Genomic DNA, 21,157 nt, shown 5'->3' with positions numbered 1-21,157 from the left:
TAAGTATGGAAACCTTTCTGGATGTATGGCTTGAATCACTTCAGTGTTTTCCCTGGCTTCAGAAAATTTGTTTCTAAAATATGGCACTCATCTCCGTTCTTTCCTCTCTGTATTTTTCTAGAGCTGTTGTCCGTGCTGCGTCAGATCTGTCTGGGCGTAATCAGATATAGATTCTTATATTCGTACAGATGAGGATTTTCACCGTGTGTTTGCTCAAGGCCTGGGATTGAGTATAATGTCAACAAGGAGAGAGGGAAGAGAAACTTTGAGTGCAGCTTATGTTGAAGGCCAGAGCTGTGTGAAGTAGACCAAAGCGTTAACCTCTCACTGTTATTTTTTCTCTTGGAAGTCAGTGTACTTTATGATCCGCACTGAGGCATTAAATTTTCATATTCCTCTCGGTAAAGGTATGCTGGTGTTGGCGCTCGCTGTAGAGCTAAAAACCACTATAGATTAAGCAATATTCTAAAGCTGCCATAAGTCAATGTGAAACACAACTACGAGTGTTAGCAACAGGAACCGGATGCCATCCTGAGTGCAGTCCGTTAACCCCCTGATACGTCTGTTTTGACAGGTCAATGTCATCTTCCTGGTGGTGACGATGTACAAGATGGTGAAGCATTCCACCTCCATGAAACCGGACTCGTCCAGGCTGGGGGGTATCAGGTGAGGGGTGTCACTCTGGGAGATTAGGTGGCCGCACTGTGGTTGCCTGGTCTGAGGCTGAATGTGCGTGTGTGTGTGTTGAGTGTGGGGATCACTTGTGTGCGAAAAGGAAAATAATATGCACCATTACCGCTTTTGCCTCCCTCCTGAAATTTCAAAGGTGCATTTGACTTACACATTTATTTGATTTTCTCTTCTCTTAAACCCGACCAGACCGGCATTTTTCCCTAACAGATTTTATTTTTGTCCGTAGGTGGTGCCTTTTTAGTCCATTTTATGATTTCAGTATTTGCACTACGCAGGGTTATATTGCCTTTTTTTTTTATTTCTTCATAACTACATTCCTGACCTTTGGTATCTTTTTGCTCCTGTGCTGGCAACGTTCACAGGCTTTCCTTAGAGGACAGATTCAACCACATGCCTTGTAGATTTAAGGATGACAAAAACGGAAAAAGGGGCCCCCATCTTTCCGCTTCCAGTGGGCTGCATTGCTCGATAAAAAGACAAGTCCCTGACCATTTCTGTGCCTGGATTCTTGTTCAACAATATGTTTGAGGGGAGGCCAACATATCTTACGTGGGTGTTTGATTTTTGGGCAGCCACTCAGATTTCTCTCCAAACCAAAAAAAGCAACAAATTGGCTTTCAGGTTTATAATCTGAATGTTTTTAGCACACAGAAGCCTGAGTTTCTACATGCTGGATTTCACACTTTATCTTAAGTAGTCAAAACTCATTAACTGTCATTAATTAGGGTCTACCTCAAATCCAATGTGTATTTTAGTTTCTGTGTCAAATGTGGTAACTTGTTAAAAAGTGAAATAATTGCTTGCTTGCGGTGGGATTTTTCAGACACAAAATTGTATCCTTGTACAAAGCTGGGCAGCAAATGGAATCAGCCATCGCTCTTAACACCATTTCTTGTTTTTCTCCTCCTGTATATGGATCTCCCAGTGACATGCTGCTGTCCTATTTCCTCTCTCTTCTCCAGGCTCACCGTATCTCTCTCGGGGTGGCTCAGTTCTCTCTTGTGTATCAATAATGACCAGCCATCGTCATTGAAACTGACTGTTAAGTTATCTTATTTCCTCTAGGCTTTCCTGGAAGCCACCAAGGAAAAACTTGCTGTGTTTGCAGTATCTTTAGCCAACTCCAAGGGAATATTTTTTGATTCAGTGTCAAATACCAAATGCACGTTTATTCCAAAACTTTGCATCAGGATTTATATGCCACCCTGCTGTTAGTGCAACTTGTCCAAAAGCAAAAAAGGAAATGAGGTTTTTTGCTTTTTTTTTTTTTTTTTTTTTTTTAACAAGCTGCTGCCCAGAAGAAGTGAAAACGTCACAAACAAAGATGAAATCCACTGCGGTTTTGCTGTTTCACTAGTTAATATTGCTTCTTTCTCTTTCACAGGTCGTGGGTGTTGGGAGCGTTTGCCCTACTTTGTCTTTTGGGGCTGACATGGTCCTTTGGCTTGTTCTTCCTCAACGAATCCTCCATCGTAATGGCTTACCTCTTCACTATCTTCAACACTCTGCAAGGGATGTTCATCTTCATCTTCCATTGCCTCCTCCAGAAAAAGGTATGTTTTGTTCTGCATGACTTTCATATAATACTGAAATGATTGCTCAGTCAATCAAAAGAAAATTAATCTACAAAAATTTGATTAATAGTTTCAGTCATTTATTAAGCAAAAATGCCAAACACATCCTGGTTTCACCTTCTCAAATGTGAAGATTTGATGTTGGTTAGACAAAATATGCAGTTTGAAAACATCACCCTGGGCTCTAGAAAACTGTAATTGCCATTTTTCTCACTGTTTACTTATATTTAATATTAAATCTTGTTAATAATATTGCAACATTTTCAAATTTGAATTTATGAAAGGCATGGTATTAAAATTCTTACTTTTAGCAACACGCACATCAAAGTGCTTCCTCTTTACAAAATTTCAACATGTTATCACAGTATTAATTATCCCTGTCCTTAGAGATATGGCATTTAAACTGTTGTCAGCTGGATGGCATTTGATAAAGATGGCGGGGGGGGGAATTGTGTCACTGTCTGTGTGCTCAATCTGTCCTGATCTTTTGTTCCTCTGCAGGTCCGCAAAGAGTACAGCAAATGTTTCCGTCAGTCCCAGTGCTGCGGCGCACTTCCACCTGAGGGCTCCCACAGTTCAGCCAAGACAGCCACGTCCCGATCCACGGCCCGTTACTCATCTGCCACACAGGTACATGAACAACACCAGAACAACACCATCAGATATCAAGGTTTAGGATTTAGAAAAACGTGTGAAAATGTTTGATTAATTTTATTTTGTTCATAGCTTTTGTTTTTATATTTTATGGACATATCAGAAATACAAGCTTTTAAAAAAATTTTCAAGAATCTATCTTAAGAAGTTTTTCTTTTACTTTTTACTTCTAGTGATATTCTGTTTTTTGTTATTGTCAACAAATCCCATGAAAAGAACAACAACAATAATGAAATGATTCTACTAACAAGTATTGTCTGTGTAACCAAAGCCTGATATAGTTTATTCATTTCTTCCACAGACTTCCGTTGTTGTAAAAAAAAATAAACTATTAAAAACACATCAATGCACCACACTGGGTGACATGTTCCTTCATTAGAACAAACCTGAGCACAGTTATGTATTTTGAGTCAATCCACATACATTGTCTTGGTGCATAATTGCTTGCTAACACACCAAATCCACTGCTGACAATAGTCCCTAACAAATGCTCAATTTACTCTTGTTGGAGTAATATTTCATAAAACCTACAGTGCTACAGTGCACTGTTGTGACCAGTTTTTAAAGATTTATGTCTTTAATAGGAATGAATGGGCTTGGGATGTGCCATAGAGAGGGTATGTAAGAGCACTGACATAGCCACTAACACACTGTTATTGTTATCGTTTCACGAAAGGAAACCAAGTCCAGTTGCTCTCGATTCAACCCTCCTTGGATAACCATGACCTGGACGACTGAGAATCTTCACAGATATAACGCATTGTTGGTTTTGACAATAACAAAAATCAAGGGCAGTCTTAGACTTAAAGAAAGATTTGGTAGTGAATGGTATTCTTAAAAGCATAACTCTCAATTCTTGTCCGTCTTGTACCTTGAATGATACCATTGTAAAGCAAAGTGTCCATATCAGTTTGGGCATTGAGAGAGAAAATTCAATATGGTACTTATATCACATTTTAGGTTTCACATTGTAGTGTTAAGCTTAGTTATCAAGCTGATAGTTGGCCAAGGTTGTAAATCAAGGGATACGAGTGCCTTTTTTTAGGTCTGGAATTTGTTACAATGTAGCTACAAGCTCACTATGAGTGAATGTGCCTTTTTTGTGCTTCTTATAATGACTGGGAGGTAGACCTTATTTGAAAAGAAAGAAACCGAGAGAACTTAAACACAGATAAGAAAATAGCGTTGAAATGGACATGCAGACCTCTTAGAAACTCTTCTCTGGTGACTTTCTTTCATCTATCTTAGCAGCTCTTCTGGGAATTTGGTGGTGGCTTCTGCTCAAGAGAAAAATGAACCTCTTAGGGCCAATCTCTCAAATTACAAGCTGAGATTGTTAGAGTATCCATTTTTGGTATCGGTAGGATCAATAGCACTTGCAGGCTTTGTCTCTACCAATTATCAAGCAGTGAATGAGTTAAATCATGTTTACAAGTGTAGGTTTGAATCGCAAACCCACGTAGCCGCTCAATCCTCAGGGCCAAAAGCCTTCACTAACAGCGGAACCATGTTGAGTCCTGATCAATGGCTCCTTTTCTCTCTATCCAGAGTCGCATCAGGCGGATGTGGAACGACACTGTGAGGAAGCAGTCTGAGTCCTCCTTCATCTCAGGAGACATAAACAGCACCTCCACACTCAACCAGGGTAAGCGAGCGTTGCTTCCACCACCAGACAAGACACATATGCTATTCTCTTTGTGATGGAGCTTGGAATTCACAATAAACACTTCAATGGATACAGCCTACATGGCTCTGTGGCAGTCCGGAAAAGAGGAAGATGAAACCCGATTTTTTTTTTTTTTTTTTTCTCTCTTACTGTTAAGCAATCAAAAATAGCGTTAAATGAAGCTTGTGTATCAAAGTTCACAGCATTTTCCTACGCTTTCCTGCTCATTGGGATCATCTAAAAGGAGAGGGATAGGGACAGAAAAGAGGTATGATATTTAGTTCGGCATAAAATTTTACTGATGAGGACTTGAGTTCAAATCCTGTCTTGAGAGCTTGGTTGTGCAGCCTCATCTTCACTTCAGAGTAACTGTCAGGATGAAGGTGGGGGGATAAGCAAAGTCAGACTGAGGTCAGAGCAGGTTTTGGGATAGATCTTGGCATCATGAAGCTTAGGCTCCAGACTGTGCCAATGCAAATTTGGCTGAAGTTGTGAATTAGTTTAGATTAAAAAAAAAAACCACACACACACACATGCTAGTGCAGTGTTTCTCAGCCATCAATCTAAATGACTGAGAATAGTTATTACATTCTTGAGGATTTACACAAGCATGCTGTGGATGATAAGGATACTGTATTATTCATGGCAGGCCACTTAGACATGTTTTGTCTAGTGTCTCGACTGGATGAGTTTGTTTAGATGAATTTGTTTCACATAAACACTGCAGCTGATTGTGTTGCTATGCTCTGGTCAACACTTGTCGTGATAATATTGTTTGTCAGCTACATTAGCTGACTGTTTGGATAATGTCTTGCTTTGACCAGCGTTTCTATGGTTGTTCTGTCCATAATAGAAGACAGACCGATCACAGGTCATAAATCTTTTGCGGTGTCAGACTTTGGACAGGGAATGTCAGTGTTTGTTTATGTTGACAGCTACCCAGCGCACCACAGACCATGAAGTACCTCATGCTCTTTTTCCTCGACTGTTTTTTCCTCTCTGTCCCTTCTGAATTCTCTCCCTCTCTCTCTCTCTCTCTCTCTCTTTCTCTTCCTGTTATTCCAGGGATGACTGGCAACTACCTCCTAACTAACCCTCTCCTTCGAACCCACGACACTAACCCTTATAACAACCTGCTGGCAGAAACAGTGGTGTGCAACACCCCCTCTCCACCGGCCTTTCACTCTCCAGGTGCACAACTACCTTCCGCATTTATTCTTACATAGATTTGTATTTGTATTAAAGCAACAGTTTGACATTTTGGGAAATATGCTTATTGACTTTTTGGGGTAAAGTAAGATCGGAAGACTGATTTGTCTGGCCAAAAGAAAGCTACAGCCAGCAGACGGTTAGCTTAGCTTAGCATAAAGACTGCCTCTGTGCAAAGGTAACAAAATCCGCCTTCCAGCAGCCCTAAATCTCACTTAATCAACACATTCTATCTCATTTGTTTAATCTGTATTTAAACCAAAGTGTAAAAACGACATATAACGCCACTTCTGGTATGTTAACATGCTGTTTTATGTGCTGCAGCTGAGCAGCTAATTAGGGCTATTAAGGCTATCTAGCTGGCTAACTGACGTTAGTGGTTTTACCCTGATGAATATTTATTTGGTGACTCGTTCAACAAGCTAGGATAAGACTGTGTGTTCATGTTTTTATGTTAGTAAAATAAGAAGAAGACTCTAGCAGGAAAGCTGATGTGGGTTCTTGTTTAGAGTTCGTGGCTCTTGCATTGTGTAGCAGGATGCTATCAGGCTCAGTGTGACCGTCTGCTCTGCCTATGATCAAATACCACGATATCTCTTTATTCAAGATTTGATATGCTGGATCAAAATAAGGAATCCAGCTATGTAAGCAGATGACAGAACAGAATTTAATCGAAATGATGTAAAACTACGGGGCACCATCATGAAATTAAAGAATTAAAATTTAAAAATTCCCCCTTTTTGGTTTCTGAGGAGAACACAGAACAAATGTACAGAGCAGAGAGATATGAATGCTTTACTTTAATTTCAGTTGGACTTTAAGAGGTGCTGGTGGGTTGGTTTTGTTACCATTTGACAGAACCAGCTGTTTCCCCCTGTCTCCAGTCTTTATGCTAAGCTAAGCTTACTGGCTGCTGCTGGTAGCTTTTTATTAAAATGGACAAATTTAAGAATGGTATTGATCTTTTAATCTAACTCCCCATCAAAAAGTGAATGAGCGAATTTCCCAAAATGTCTAACTAACCCTTTAAGTGTGTTAGATTTACTGAAAACAAGAAAATGGATGTGGCTCTGACACAGCATGTGTTAAAATTAGAATAATTACTCCAGGTTTATCATTTGTTCTTCTTCTTTTCCTCCTTCTCTGTATTTCCAGTAGTTCTTCTTATCTACTCAAGTTCCTCCTTTGTAATCACTGAAGGAGATAAACTCATAGACGACAATGCTATCTTATTTCGTCTACTGAGTAGTCATATGGGAATTCCTCTGTGTTGAATATGAGCTTTGCACGTTGGTCCTGATCCTTTATGCCGTTACCCCTATGTTTATGGATGATGACATGTTGAAATCTTTACATTTTATTGAGATCACTTCAAATTAGACCAAGTTTTTTTTTAAATCATGTCAGTGTTTATGGTGACCTAGTTCCTCACTGGCAGAGCAAAAGAAACCCAATCAAAGAAAAAAAAAAAACAGAAGCACATGACGCAATGCGGGCAGAGTCATAGCCCTTAGATATTCTCAGGCATTTGATGATAAAAGGGAATATACAAAAACAGCAGTATGGAAAGTGTGTGAGGAAAGCATATGTTGTAACATATAGCTTTAACCCGCTGCAGTCATTACAGTCTTGTTTTCTGCTGCAAGCTTGCTTACAGCACAATGAGAGCACTTCACCCTCGCAGATAATGAAGCAGGGTTGGGACCAAACAATGTCTGCAGAGAAAATCAAAGACATTTTGTGAACCACGTTTTTTTTTTTTTTTTTTTTTTTTTTTTTTGTGAGCTCAGCAGCAGTCGAGTAGCTCAGACGCAGAATTCAACGTGTGTGCAGACAGCTTGTGTTTCATTACCCTAAAATGTTTACCTGCTTAATCATTGTAGAATAATTGCATGTTAACATTGGAGCGCTGGAGACAGATAAAAAGTGGTGATCAGCGTAAACATCTCCTTTACCTGTAGAAACGCTTCTTCTCCCCCCGGAGGCGAACCACTGTTGTGTTCAAACACAAGAGCAACTGACTGCAAGAGGAAATTTTACCCATACATATAGCCTTATTTAACAGCAGCAGTGACAAACAGGAAAAAACCCAAAAATTGAACATATGGAAACTAGTTTGAGGAGAGCAGGCAACAGTATAACACACAAATGTCAAAACCTGGTGTGAAGATCACCAACCAAGTATGAAAGATGCGCTGAGAGACTGTCAAGTTTACATAAGCTTTTTCAAATTTTGCCTGCTATAGTCATTACATTTAGCTCCTGCAAAAGGATGAGCGTGTCTCCTGTTATACGTGTATTAATACTAAGTAATACTCTGCAGATGTTCATCTGATGCAGTAAAATCGGTAAGCAACATCTTGGATGAACCTCTCCTGGATCGGTTCCCAGAGCGCAGCTGTCGCGGTGTCCAGTTGAATTCTGTCCACATCATTTCCCCCTCTCCCAGAAGACAATACCTGTCTGCAATAAAATCACTGCCTGCACATAAACAAATGCAAATTTGGAGCGGGGTCTATTCGTAGAAGTCTCTAATAATCGTTCTACTCCCCTCTTTTTGCCCTTTTGCTTCCTGCTCTCCTCTCACTCTTTTTAGAAATGCCGGTGTTGTTTTTAGAGTTGAGATTTCAACTATCATCCGTTTTCTGACACGTTCGTTTGAAACCTAAGACTACAGTTTCCTCCAAAGACTGCCTGTGACAACGTCCCCTCACATACAAAATGTCAGCCTTTCACTTACAGGCTCACATTGTACCCAGTAAATAAAATCCTCATATCAAAATCAAAATAGTCCTCTTCACTTTCATCCTGCTACTAGAGCTTAGTCAAAGGGCTGCACAAAATTTAAGTACTCTCCCATGTGTGTGTATGTGTGTTTTGTTCACATAAAATTGATAGATGTACACTTCAAAAAGAAAGAAAATACATGTGTCATTCAGAAAAGGGAGTGAAATAATTTCATCAGGAAATGTTCCTTCTTTTATTGTAGACTTCTTAAAAAGACTGTGCTTGCTGCTGAACCCTTTCACCTGCTGAGTCCAGGATTCAGTTGTCCTTGATTTGTCCTTTAGCTCTTTCAAACTGTTTAACACATAATTTCGCTGTCATTCTCCATCCACCTACAACAATTTGAGCAAAGCATTGCATGCTCTAAATTATAGTTAATTGCAAGGACACAATCCGAGTTGGATCGACTGAATCCAGGCTGGATGTTACGAGCTTCCACTTTTGTCTTATTTCAGTGATTTTGTTGTTTCTGCTGCAATTGAAAGAAAGCATCTGTTTTACTTTTTTGCACATCAGCTGTTCTTAGGCCAGATAGCCTGAGCAGACACACTTGATGTGAGTGGTGGCAAAGTGAGTCATTGCACCGTGCCTGTCTGTCGTGGTGTGGGGGTTGTTGCTGTGCTTGTGGGGCCCCAGTGCAGAGAGGTGGCTGGCCATCTGTGTTTGACATTACTCTTTTGTCTTGCTTTCTTTTAACAGGTGGAATGTTTTATTCATTGTTAATGTCACACCACTTCCTCATCAGCTTGTATTTATTTATTCATTTTACTCTCATCCCGTCTGTTGCTTTTTGTATGCTGCTATGGTGTTACTTGGCTACTTTATAGCGTGTTGCTGTATTATATTTTTTACGCTTGTCATCTTTTTTTTTTCTCATTTCTCCAATATTGTTCAGGATAATCTCTTAGATTGGCTATAATGATATTCAGACATAATGAGTATGAACATGGTGCAGAGCTAATTGGGTTCTCCTTTGAATTTTAAAACTTTTACGTATTTGTATAATGTTAAAATTAACCCAGAGATCAAAGAGCACAAGTGTCCTGAGCAGTATCAAGTATATGTGGATGGTGTATGGGAGACTTTTTTGTTCTAAAAAACGGAGGAAAATTATATCTCACCTGTTCCTTTTGCCTTTTCTTGCAGGACAGCACTCTCTGAGCAACAGCAGGGACATCAGCGCCATGGACACCCTCCCTCTCAATGGCAATTTCAACAACAGCTACTCCCTGCGAGACGATGACTATGAGGCTGTGGGCGCTCGAGCCCCAGGTGACTTGGGGGGACTCAACCTGGACGATGCTGCCTTTGAGAAGATGATTATATCTGAGATTGTCCACAACAACCTAAGGCCCCGTGGGGCCCCCAAAGGTCGCGACGCCCAGAGGGAGAGGGACAGAGCCTTGCCTCCCCAGACCAGGGTGACAGTGGACCGAGGTGGGGGTGGGAGTGGCAGCGAGGATGACGCCATCGTGGTGGATCACCCCGAGGCCTCATCCCCCCAGAGAGGAAGTGGAAGAGGAGGCCACGCCACCCTGGAGCTGCTTCTGCACCCCCACCACAAGGAGGCGCTGGAGGCCCCTCTCCTGCCCCAGAGGACTCACTCTCTGCTCTACAGTGCCCAGAAGGCCCCCAGGCACCTGGAGGGGCAGGGTGGCCATGGCTCTGAGACTGTTACTGCAGTGGAGGACATGGGCTCCCATTCACCCAACAATAATAGAGACTCCCTTTACACCAGCATGCCAAACTTGAGAGACTCACCCTCGCCCTCAGCTTCATCGTACCCCCCGGAAGAGGAGGAGGAGCTCTCCCCCTCACCTCGAAGCGAGAGCGAGGACGCATATCATAAAAGCATGCCCGAGCTCGGCGATGCGCCGCAGCCTCTGTCCTACTACCACATAAACCGAGGCACCAGCGACGGGTGCATCATCCCACCCAGCAATGAAGGCTGTGCACAGGAAGGAGAGGCCCCCAGCGACGGACAAATGCAGCTCATTACTAGCCTCTGAGCCGGCCGGCTTTGTTTGCACAGGTTTTAACAGATGGGTGCTTTCGGTTGATGTCAAGCGAGCTGGCGAGTCTGGCTCTGCATTCCACATGCCCTTCCTGTTAGAACAGGAAGTGAAGTGTTGTTGGGTGGGAAAAGGAATGAATAAATGACTTTTGCACACAGATCTCATTAACACACAAAACACGTCTATCCGAGGCCAGACAAATGGGGACTGTGAAAGCTCTGCTGTTGGACTAAAGAGGTGCAGAGAATAACACACGGGCCACTGTGTCAGAGATAAGTCTGGCATTGCTGTTGTACTGAAGGAAGAGTTGAAGAATAAGTGATAAAAAAAATATACTCCAAGCAAAGAACTTTGAAACTCCTGACAGTTTGCTGGGGGACTTTGCAGAACCAGGGTCTTTTTAGTCATGAAGTACAGAACTAGAACTAGTGTGGCTCCACTACACGGTCAGGACTGTAAAGTTAAGAAACCACTAATTCAGACTCAGGCCTTATATTTTCTCTATTGCACATTTAACTGTTGTCAAAGTAACAGCTAAAGAAAATATATTTTGCTGTACCACTAGTGTAAAAAGTAAATAAATAAAAAAAAATTGAAAAAAAAAAGAAACGGCAACCATTCAGTAGTTAAGCCCTTTCAATGTTAATAAGATTCTTCAGACAAGGTTAATCAAAATGGTGGAAATGTGCTTTTTCCTCTCACACTTGACTCGTTGTAGTATGTTTGAATATGAAAAAAAAAAATGTTTCGAGAGATATCAATCCATATGCTCACGTCTCTGCTTGTGAAGTGCTTTTGCTTTCATGAATGATGAGTTTTTGCCAGTAGTATATTTGTTAACACCGGGCCATGCACAGATTTGGAGTGAATTGGATACTCGTGTAATTTATTTTACTTGAAAGAAATTGTCAGGTTTAAAGACTTATGTTCGTGTCAATGCGATATTGCAGTTTTTGCGGACATGTTTCATCCTTTGACACTAATTAATTTATTAACTGAACTATTCAGAATAAAAGATAAAAGATAAAAAAAGAACATGGTTGGAAAGTGTGAAAAGTTGTTGCAGCACTGATTAGGTTCCTTTTATTTCTTTTGTAAGAGCCCATCATCAGCTGATATTTAATTCAACTCCTGTTTGATATCAAATAAATGTGAATTTTTTTCTTGTTCGCAGATGTCTGGCTGCTCATTCATAATTTGTACAAAAAAATCTGCCGTGATCCACACAAGAAGGAAAATGAAAAGGGATAAGGCTGGGGATATTCTGTGTTTTTGTTACTGTCAACAAATCCCATAAAAAGACCAAAACCAACAATGTGTTAGTCTGTCTCTTTATACTTGTCGACTTTCCCAGCCTGTCTGGGGTATTCAGCCCTAAACCCATTTGTTCATAGTGAAGAACAGAAACCTGATCACAAAGATGTACTTTCATGTTTTTTTGCCTACGCACCTGATATCATACTGGGATGTGCTTACACTACCATGACACATTATCTTTAATAAAAAGAAAAGACAATAAACAGGATTATGTCAGAAGGTTTGAAAAATTACACACAGTGTCTGCCACCCATCAAAGCCTTCCCATGTTCACCATCTCCATCACCCACCCACAATAATATTAAAAAATAATAATATTGATGACAATAGTAATTAATACATTGAGTTCAATTAGTGGATAAACTGTAATAATTTTAAAAAAGAAAAAATATTAAAAAATTAAAGCCAAATGATTCCACAAATACATGTAAATATATATAATTTCTTATCTTAAATTCACACCCAGCCTCAGGTGCATCAGTAGATGATCTTACGCCACAAAATGTAATAAATTTACCAAATGTTGCCAAAGTCACTCAAATATTTCTGAAAAAGGAAGGTTACTTTTTCTCACAAGCCTTATATGAGGTTACATCATCACTACATGGAGATGGAAGGTGGATCGTTACCATTCGTTACTTTCATTTTTGAAAAATGCTAAATAACTTCCTTTATCAGCGGGGCACTGTAGTTTCTTAGCAAACTCCACTCAAACAGGAGTAAATAGTGTTTTTGTTAGGAACTATTTTCAGCTGTGGATTAATACACATTTGCTGTGCTAATGAGAGCTTATGGCAGTAAGGCTGTGTATGTGGGACTACCTGAACTAAACTACAGTGCCCATGTTGATCATAATGAAGGAACATGTCACCCAGTGCAACAGCATGGCTCATTGATGTATTTTTAATAGGTTTTGGACAGAGCAATAATAGACATCAGTCTTTGGCTACACAGCTAATATTTGTTAGTGGGATCAATTCATTATTAGTTGTGGTGTTTTCATAGGATTTCTCATCATCTTATCCTTTAGCTGTCACTATGACAGTAATTATGCAGGTTTAACAAGATCCGTAATCACTTTGATCGGTCTTGGTGTCTAAATCGTTCCATGTGCTGAATTGTAGCACATCATCTGAAGAGGAGAATGAGTGGATGAGACTCACATCATACAGTAAATTTAGTAGATTTAGCGATCAGAATGTCCTTCATCCGTGGTTTTCCAGGAGTATTCTGCTCCAACTGACCACACACACACTCAGCAGACACACAGGACATGCATTCGCTGTAGAAGCTGGGTGGTGCACTTTATTAGTTGGAGCTGGGTGCCAGTTTGCTGTCAGGAGACTGATGCGGAAGCCAAGGCAAAGCTCTGAGTCCACTATGGCTCTCTGCCTTGTTGTTTGAATATCAGCCTCTCAGTTTACACAGAGCCATCCAAAAGCCCTGGGAGACACCAAGCCGGTCTGTAAATTATATGGAAACTTGGCTTCCGTTCAGTTATAAATCAAATTAAATGCAAAGTTGATGACCTGCCCAGGGTTCGCTGGGAATGGGCAGGCATTGTCTGTGAAAGCTTCCTTATTATAAACAGTGGGGAACCGACATGGCAGCTCACAATGGGCTTCACATGAGGCTAACCCTTTAAGGGTGTGTGTGATGTCACTTCGAGGAGTGGAAGTTTCCTCATCTGCGTTTTCATAACAGACAAAATCGTGATGAATGAATGTGCTGAGCTCCCTTTTGCCAAGCATAAGGATCGGTTTTGCATGATGCATATATATTGGTTCATTATCACTAAGTCACCTGTGCTCTGTATTAGCTCTCTCACCCAAAGAACATTGGATTCTGAAATTGAACAATATATAGATGATCACGTCCTTTCTGCTATAAGTCTGGGGGGGTGGGAGAGGGGTCTCGATACAAAGCATATCAGCATATCCTGGGCTTTCCTATCCTGCTGTGATGATACTCCCGTCACCTTTGACTTCTCATTGAGTCACTGACATCACCACCTGTGATTATCTGATAATATTATGATGCGGCATATTAGCCATGCAGTGTTTGCAAATGAAAAAGTTGTCAAAGTTTGTTGGAGATGAAAGTGCTTCATTTATCAATTCGTCTTTTATCTGTTCACAGTCAAAGCCCAGCTTCCATTGGGCAGTGGCAAATGAAGGCGCAATAAGGCTCAGTCCGAGAAGACATTACCGTGTTTTCATTTGGATCTGTTTGATGTTCCAGCCTCTGGTGATTTGGACATTATTTCATGTCCATCATCAAAAAGACATCAAACAAGATGCTGCATTCAAAATCAGATCACAGAGCCTGGTCCAAAATGTGATGTGTGTGTGTGTGTGTGCCTACATCTGTGTGTGTGTGTGTGTGTGTGTGTGTGTGTGTGTGTGTGTGTGTGTGTGTGTGTGTGTGTGTGTGTGTTAACTGTATGTAGTCTATATATACTTACACATGTGTGCGTGCTTAGATGTGAGGTGTATCTATATATTTTTTTTCCTTATGAATTATCCTAAACTTTTCTGCAAAACTGGAATGAATATTATGTTTACAGAATCAGCCTTTTGACCGACTCCACCAAGGTCTTGCTGGAAAAAATAATAACATTATTATTAAAATAAAAAGGCGTTCTTGCAGACAATGTTTATATTCTTGGATAGCAATCTTTTCTTTAGCTAGTGCAGGAACTATGCATAATTACATTAGAACAGCCACAATGCAGAAGGAGTATTATATTTCCTTGGGGCCTCTGTAAATGTACAGCTTACATTCCTCTACATTTCACTCTGCAGCAGGAAGATAAAGAACATCTGAATCACTCCTGCTCTGCTGCCACCGTCTCACCGTACAAACTAAACTGTGACTCGGCTTCTCTGTGTGCATTTAAAGCTCTAGTAAAGACCGAGAATTCCTGCCTACAAAAACAGCAAAACAAGCCCATTCGGGTTCCCTCACCTTTTTTTTTTTTTTTTTTTTATAGCTGTAGCACATAAGGTATATTGCACTTACAGGCTGTGTTATTGGCTGGAAGTGAATGTGTGAGCATACGTGTTGAGGAAAAGCTGCACATACCAAAATGGCAACCACAACCACAATTTTTTTTTTCTTTAATGATGACCTGAAAACGCTGCTCCGCTGTTTAAATTAGCATTTGTGTTTTTTTCAGGTTTTCTCAGCTGTTGCGTAATCTCTCGATGCAATTATTGCATTTTAACTGTGCTGCAAAATTTTTAATTTTACCAGTGTGGCATTTCTAGTTTGTTATTTTAATGCTTGTTAGGGTATCACCACAACTATGCCCCCTGCAACCGAGAGCTGTTTAAAAAGAAATATGGGCTTCCTCGACTTCCACAAAGAAGCCTATTATAAGAGATTAAGACTTCAGGCTTAAAATATGCTCAAGAGTCCTCTTTGAGTCCGGCTGAGAAAGGCTTGATATAATTTCTTGCCCGTGTGTGTGTGTGTGTGTGTGTGTGTGAGAGAGAGAGAGGAAATGGGAGAAAGAAAACGAGGGTGTTTCAGATAGAAAGTCAGAGTGGCCGAAGAAGAGAAAAGAAGGAGAGACTGCGAGACGGACAGAGTAGCAGCAGTCTTACATGTCAGAAACAATCTGAGTCTGAGCCCCGCAGTTGTAAAACTGTCATACCTCGTAGGAAACACCAGCAGTGACCTCAGAATTGGGCTAAGGTAGCCTGTCACACCCATTATACAGTAAACACTCTACAGAGGCCTGTGTTTTTGTTGGGTTGTCTGTGTTAAAATAATAGCAATGCAATTCCCCTGAGACACAAATATAACATATGACTGCTATTAGTCAAAAAGCTCAAGAGAGCGATTTTCCCATATTTAAGCAATTGGTTCCACAGTTTTTGGCTGTTTGAGACGAAAATATAATGATTGTCATTTTTAAAAATGTAGGAGTGGGAGAAAAAAAAAAAGTGAATATCTGAATAAACTGCATATCCAACACGACTTCAAACATGTGAAAAACAGCCTTGAAAATAAAATATGGTCATTTTAACAGTATGTCCCACACTTCAAAGTCCCTTTTGATATGCCAATTCTGAAAGACAGCATTGTCAAAAACAGCTTGGACAGAGAAATCTTTGATAAATGAGACTGATTTTTTTTTTCTCTCACTGAAACAAGTATCTAAATGTTTCAAGAAAACGCCTAGTTCTTGTTTTATTCAGTGGTATTTCAGAGTGATAATTACAGATCATTCTTGCAGATGTTTTCAATATATCTCTGAAACTGTATCACCATTATTTACATGAAAAGCCCACCATTACACAAACACATCTGTACCTATTTTGCATTTCAAATTTATTACAGCAAAAAAAAAAAAGGACAGAAAAGAGACAAAACGTGGAAATAAAACACTGCTGGTCTGATTCTTTTTGTAAAATACTGCTTCAAATGTACAAAGAAAAACTATTAACAGAATTTTATAATAGTTTTTCTGTACATAAGTCATTTCTGGATGTCAGTGTGGCTGTGGATACCCTTCTGTGTTGCCACCGACTTCACTGTTGGATCACTGAGAAAATTTATAGCATTAAACTGCAGGGTTTCTTTGACTAATGCTTTATTTAAAAGAGTTTTATTCACAGCTAATTTACTTACAGTCACTATAATCACTCACACAGGATGTACTGAGCCTCATCTGAATGTGAAACACAGTGGTACAGTAGCATGTGGAGATAATTATGAAGCTAAGATAATCAATGTCATGCTTGAAGTTCAATTCAAAAGATGCCCAAAGCAATGTTTTCTTGCGCCATTGGTTTGAAAATCAAAGTGACAGGTTAAAAAAAAAAGAAGAAAAAGTAGGATAAAGGTTTGGCTTCAGCTTTGAAACTGTGGAGCTATGATGCAATGAGCTACTGCACATGGTGACATGTTTTATTATTGCTATGTTGCCACTTAATGACCTTTACTACAGACTACATCAACAAAGGTTCATATTTCATCAAAATATTTGGCTTTGGAGTTAGACAGACACACATGCAGCAAACCACCCACAAACACATGAAAACACAAAGCTAGAATAAAATAACTACGATGTTTCATTGTGACATTTGTTTTGGAAAGATTCGGCTATCTAAACTTCCTGACAATGTGAAAAAATAAATAAAGACCTATCTTTTTTACAAGGTTTTCATCACACACATAACTACATAGCATGTGCTTCACGTTGATGCCAATAACCTCTCTGGAAGAATTCCCGACACTTTTATAGACGAGGGGATAGAATTTTAGAAGGAAGCTCCTCAGCTGTTTCAACCTCCCGTCATCACCATGCCTACAAGCAAGGCACCTTTTCCTCCGCCTGATGATTTTTCCTGGTTGCGAATGACTGTATAAATGTGCTGATAAAATGCGAGCATGCTCACTCACTTTTCCTGGATAGAAAAAGACTTCACGATGTAAGAATTTTAATGATGCAAAATAAATAATAGATAGAAGGGCAAATGCTTGCCTCTGTGTTGTTTGGAAGCAATCGCTTTTTCTTCTTGTTTCATTTATGCAATGCAAGAAAGGGAAAGGAAAAAAAACAAACATTGAAACAGTCGAAGGAAAAGAAAGCATGTGATTTTATGGTAAGTCACTCTGAGCTGCAGCTCTATGTTCTCTGTTCTGTGAGAGATCAGACTAAAGCTTGAGGCTGCCCAAGGAATCTCCAAGATTTCACCCCACACCTCCATACATATTTCACATTTCAGTCTATGGAGAGCACAGTGCAACACTTGTTCCTGTCTTGGTCACATCATGCTTATTTCACCATAAACAAACTTCTTGAGGAGGTGCATTTCAAATGATAAGCTGCATTTCAGGAACTTGCTTTTCCCACTTCGACAGAGCAAAAAGGGCAAGAAAGGTCTTTTCATGGAATGTATAAAGGAAAATTCCCCACTGCGCTCAGGGGATGTGTTGTGCGCTCCGTGTTCCTTTCCTTATCACTTTGCTTTTTCTACAACGAGAAACGGCTTTGACTCAAAACTGTTGTAAGAGTGCTGAGAATGTGAATGCTCTGTATTGTGTCATTATCTGAATGAAACCTTGTAGAAGAAATAAAAGAAGCAGGCTACACAGTGATGGTAATAATTTTTTTCTCTATTGGTTTATATGAAAATAATGTGGCCTTGAGAGTGAGCTGTTTTCTCTGAGGTCTATAAAGCAAATGATCATTCAGTTCCAATCTATATGGTTTTCTGTCCAATACAGTCAAAACAAAAGGACATTTTATTTGCCAGTATGTTGTCCAGACATTAGCATTCAGCTCAAAGCACCACTAAGTACAACATCATTGAAATATTGTACCTGCTGAACATCAGCATGTTAGCATTGTCATTGTGAGCATGTTAGCATTCCCATGTTTGCTTTCTAGCTTAAAGCACCATTAGGTACGGCCTCACAGAGCTGCTAGCATGACTATAGTCTCTTAGTCTTGTTGGTGTACCATTTTCCAAAAATGTCTGTTTTTTTTAAAAGAGTGTTTGGAATCTAAATGTTCAAAATTGCCATTAATATCTTTTCTTGGTCACATGGAGAATTTTCCTATCTAAGATGTCCTTAAAAGTATATCTGTTTTTTCTCTTTGCACAAACTCTAACTCCCCCTCACCCAAAAAAAGATTGAATGGTGCAAAAGAATTGTTCTTGACCCTGCCTTGATTTTCAAACGGCATTTCTTGTTTTCCCTGGTGACTCTTCGGGGGTAACCGTTGTTTAATGCACCGTTAAAAGGCTACAGCTGGAAAAGTGAACAGGAACATTTTTAACAACCTCACAAAGCCCCTAAAGCCCAAACCCGGAGCTGTCTTTGACCACCTCACGCAAAAGAGGAAGCAGTCCCTCAAACCGCAGATTCCAAATGCTGCATGTCAATCTTCCACATCAGGCAGATGCAACGGTCACTTCATTTCATTTATTCTGACCAAGCCTATCAAGTTTTGATTTTGAAAGAATCTCCTGACTACGGTTGAGCTGTCATAAACATAATTTAAATTTGGACGGGTAGTGTGTGAGATATAGTAGAGACCTTGAAGGCATCCAGTAGGAGGACAGGGCTTTTTCCACAGGGGGGGGAAGAAGGATCTGTCCTGTATGTACCGTGCATTTCCTGAAGGAACAGCAAATCATGATGAAAAAATCGAAAAAGATTAATTTCATCATAAAGAGGATATATAGCCAGACTGCGTCCTGAAGTTGTACAGTTTGATAATGTATGTGTCTGAAAAAAATCTGCTCCCTTGGAAAAGAATGAGCTCTATTACTTGTCCTTGGGTATGATTGCACATATAATCTGTCTGTAGGACAGGAGTCTATAGAATTAAGGGCAGAGAGGAAATATTTTATATTGTGCGCTGAGTTGAGTGAGAGAAAGCATGTGAATGAAACAAGCACACACATACATGCAGCTTAATAAGAAAAACTGTGAGAGCATGTGAGTCATGAAAGCAGACAACTGGGTAAACGGCACAACAAGGGGTGCCAACGTTCATATTAGATCCAGGGCCTTGGGGTATCATTGTGTGTTATGAGTTCAGCATTAATTGCTGCCTTTGGGAACATTTGTTTTTGACGTAATTACTTGTCAGAGGAAACCCTGACTCTCGATGAAGCATGAACTTGCAGAGGAACATGTTTTGTGACAAATAATTCAGGTTTTTAACAAGACATAGCTGGTTCCCAACACTATAAAGAGCAAATGTGTCCCTCTATTCCTGGTGCTTATAAAGTAAGTGCAGCTCCAATATTGGCTAAGCTGTAAAGAATGCTGTTGATGTATTTTAGAGCTGAAACAATTAGTTGATTGGGCTTAGTTAATCAACAGAAAAATGAGCTGCAACTATTTTGATAATCAATTCATTGTTTTTCAAGCAAAAGAAGCATTCTCTGTACCAGTTTATTTGTGAGGATTCACCGCTTTTCTTTCTTTCATGTGATAGATATTGAATATCTTTATCGTTTTGGACTGTTGGTTAAAAAAAAGGTTTCACCTTGGTTTCTCAAAAAATGTGATAGACACAATTTTTCTATTTTCTGGCATTTTACAGGCCAAAAGATAAATGGATTAATAAAGAAAATAATTGACAGATAATAGATAATGAAAATATTTATTAGTCACAGCCCCACTGTATTTTTACATCACACGCTGTATATTTAATACATCACTCTTTCTAAAATGGACAAAAATGTAACATAAAAACAAATTTTTGATCTCAGATTTCAGTGTCACCTTTCACATTTATGGCTCTGCTTGACCGTTTGACATGCTTGCACACCCACATCGACACTCTGGGACAGGCACTCATACACACACACACACACACTCTCACACACACAGGCACACATGCCCTGTTGGACTTCGAAGCCTTGCGACCGTCATGTCCATCTTTTCAAACACTGTCCAGACAGGAGAAAAACCTTGGCCATCAGCTCTCCTCTCTGAACCTGTCCATCACTGTCACTCTGGATCAGTGGTGCAGAACTCATCCTTCCTCTCCCGCTGGTCCCCGCTGGACTGGACTTGCTCAGCCTAGCCCCTCATATCGCTGTCAGGAGTCCCAACTGACAGCCTGCTGCTGCAGCTGATTCCAGTTTGCTGGCCCTGCTATGGGCTGATGCCAGTAATCTGTGCTTTGGCAGTGGGTGGCCGTCTGGTAAGGAAAAGCTTTGATAGGTACAATGATGGAGTTATTTATATGGGCATCTTAACACCCCAAAAGCGCTATCATATGCATGAAATAGCAGCATGTTGGAATGGCACTCCCTTGACTTTAACGTGAGAATGCACAAATCCTGTAGTTCACAGGGAGAGGTGGCGATGTGGGTAAAACACGCACACATGCTGCAATGTCTCAACTACTCAACCAGACCGGATGTCACCAGTCCCGCGTCTGTGTATGAGCAGAGGCCTTTTCTTTCTCTCTCTGCACCACATGTGTGAATTCTATCATAATGGCTGGGGTTTCCAGAGGACTCTGGATCTTTCAAACAAACCACAACAGGCGGTAAACCCAGCTTCTCAACCTCCCACAGAGACGGGGACAGTCAGTGGAGAAGTGAGAGTGGGGATTGGAATTTAATTACAGCCTTAAAGCCCTCAGAGTCCAATATGAGAGAGAGGGATGAGACATAAATCTACAGGGGTGCCTTTGTTTGTACGGTGGCTACAACAAGAAAATCATTCAAAACCCACTGCGGAAAGTCTGTAGAACAGCG

The 21,157-nt window shown here is 40.3% G+C and overlaps 1 protein-coding gene across 5 annotated transcripts in view; it reads left to right on the top strand.

The window, feature by feature from the left end:
* The window catches only part of LOC122993718 (adhesion G protein-coupled receptor L2-like), an 88,160-nt gene extending 76,393 nt beyond the window's left edge, over window positions 1–11,767 (top strand). For 2 of the 5 annotated variants that reach the window (XM_044368104.1, XM_044368103.1), the window contains 6 exons: window positions 575–666; window positions 2,078–2,246; window positions 2,769–2,897; window positions 4,470–4,566; window positions 5,653–5,778; window positions 9,730–11,767. In XM_044368104.1, the coding sequence (XP_044224039.1) occupies window positions 575–666; window positions 2,078–2,246; window positions 2,769–2,897; window positions 4,470–4,566; window positions 5,653–5,778; window positions 9,730–10,592 (1,476 nt within the window). In that variant the 3' untranslated portion in view covers window positions 10,593–11,767. Of the gene's footprint in view, window positions 1–574; window positions 667–2,077; window positions 2,247–2,768; window positions 2,898–4,469; window positions 4,567–5,652; window positions 5,779–9,099; window positions 9,139–9,729 lie in introns of all 5 variants that reach the window. The other 3 variants (XM_044368107.1, XM_044368106.1, XM_044368108.1) reach the window with 2 other exon arrangements.
* The last annotated feature ends 9,390 nt before the right edge of the window (window positions 11,768–21,157 follow it).

The sequence above is a fragment of the Thunnus albacares genome, chromosome 12, assembly GCF_914725855.1.
Source record: "Thunnus albacares chromosome 12, fThuAlb1.1, whole genome shotgun sequence".
Lineage (NCBI taxonomy): Eukaryota > Metazoa > Chordata > Actinopteri > Scombriformes > Scombridae > Thunnus > Thunnus albacares.
This window is presented reverse-complemented; position numbering and strand designations above follow the sequence as displayed.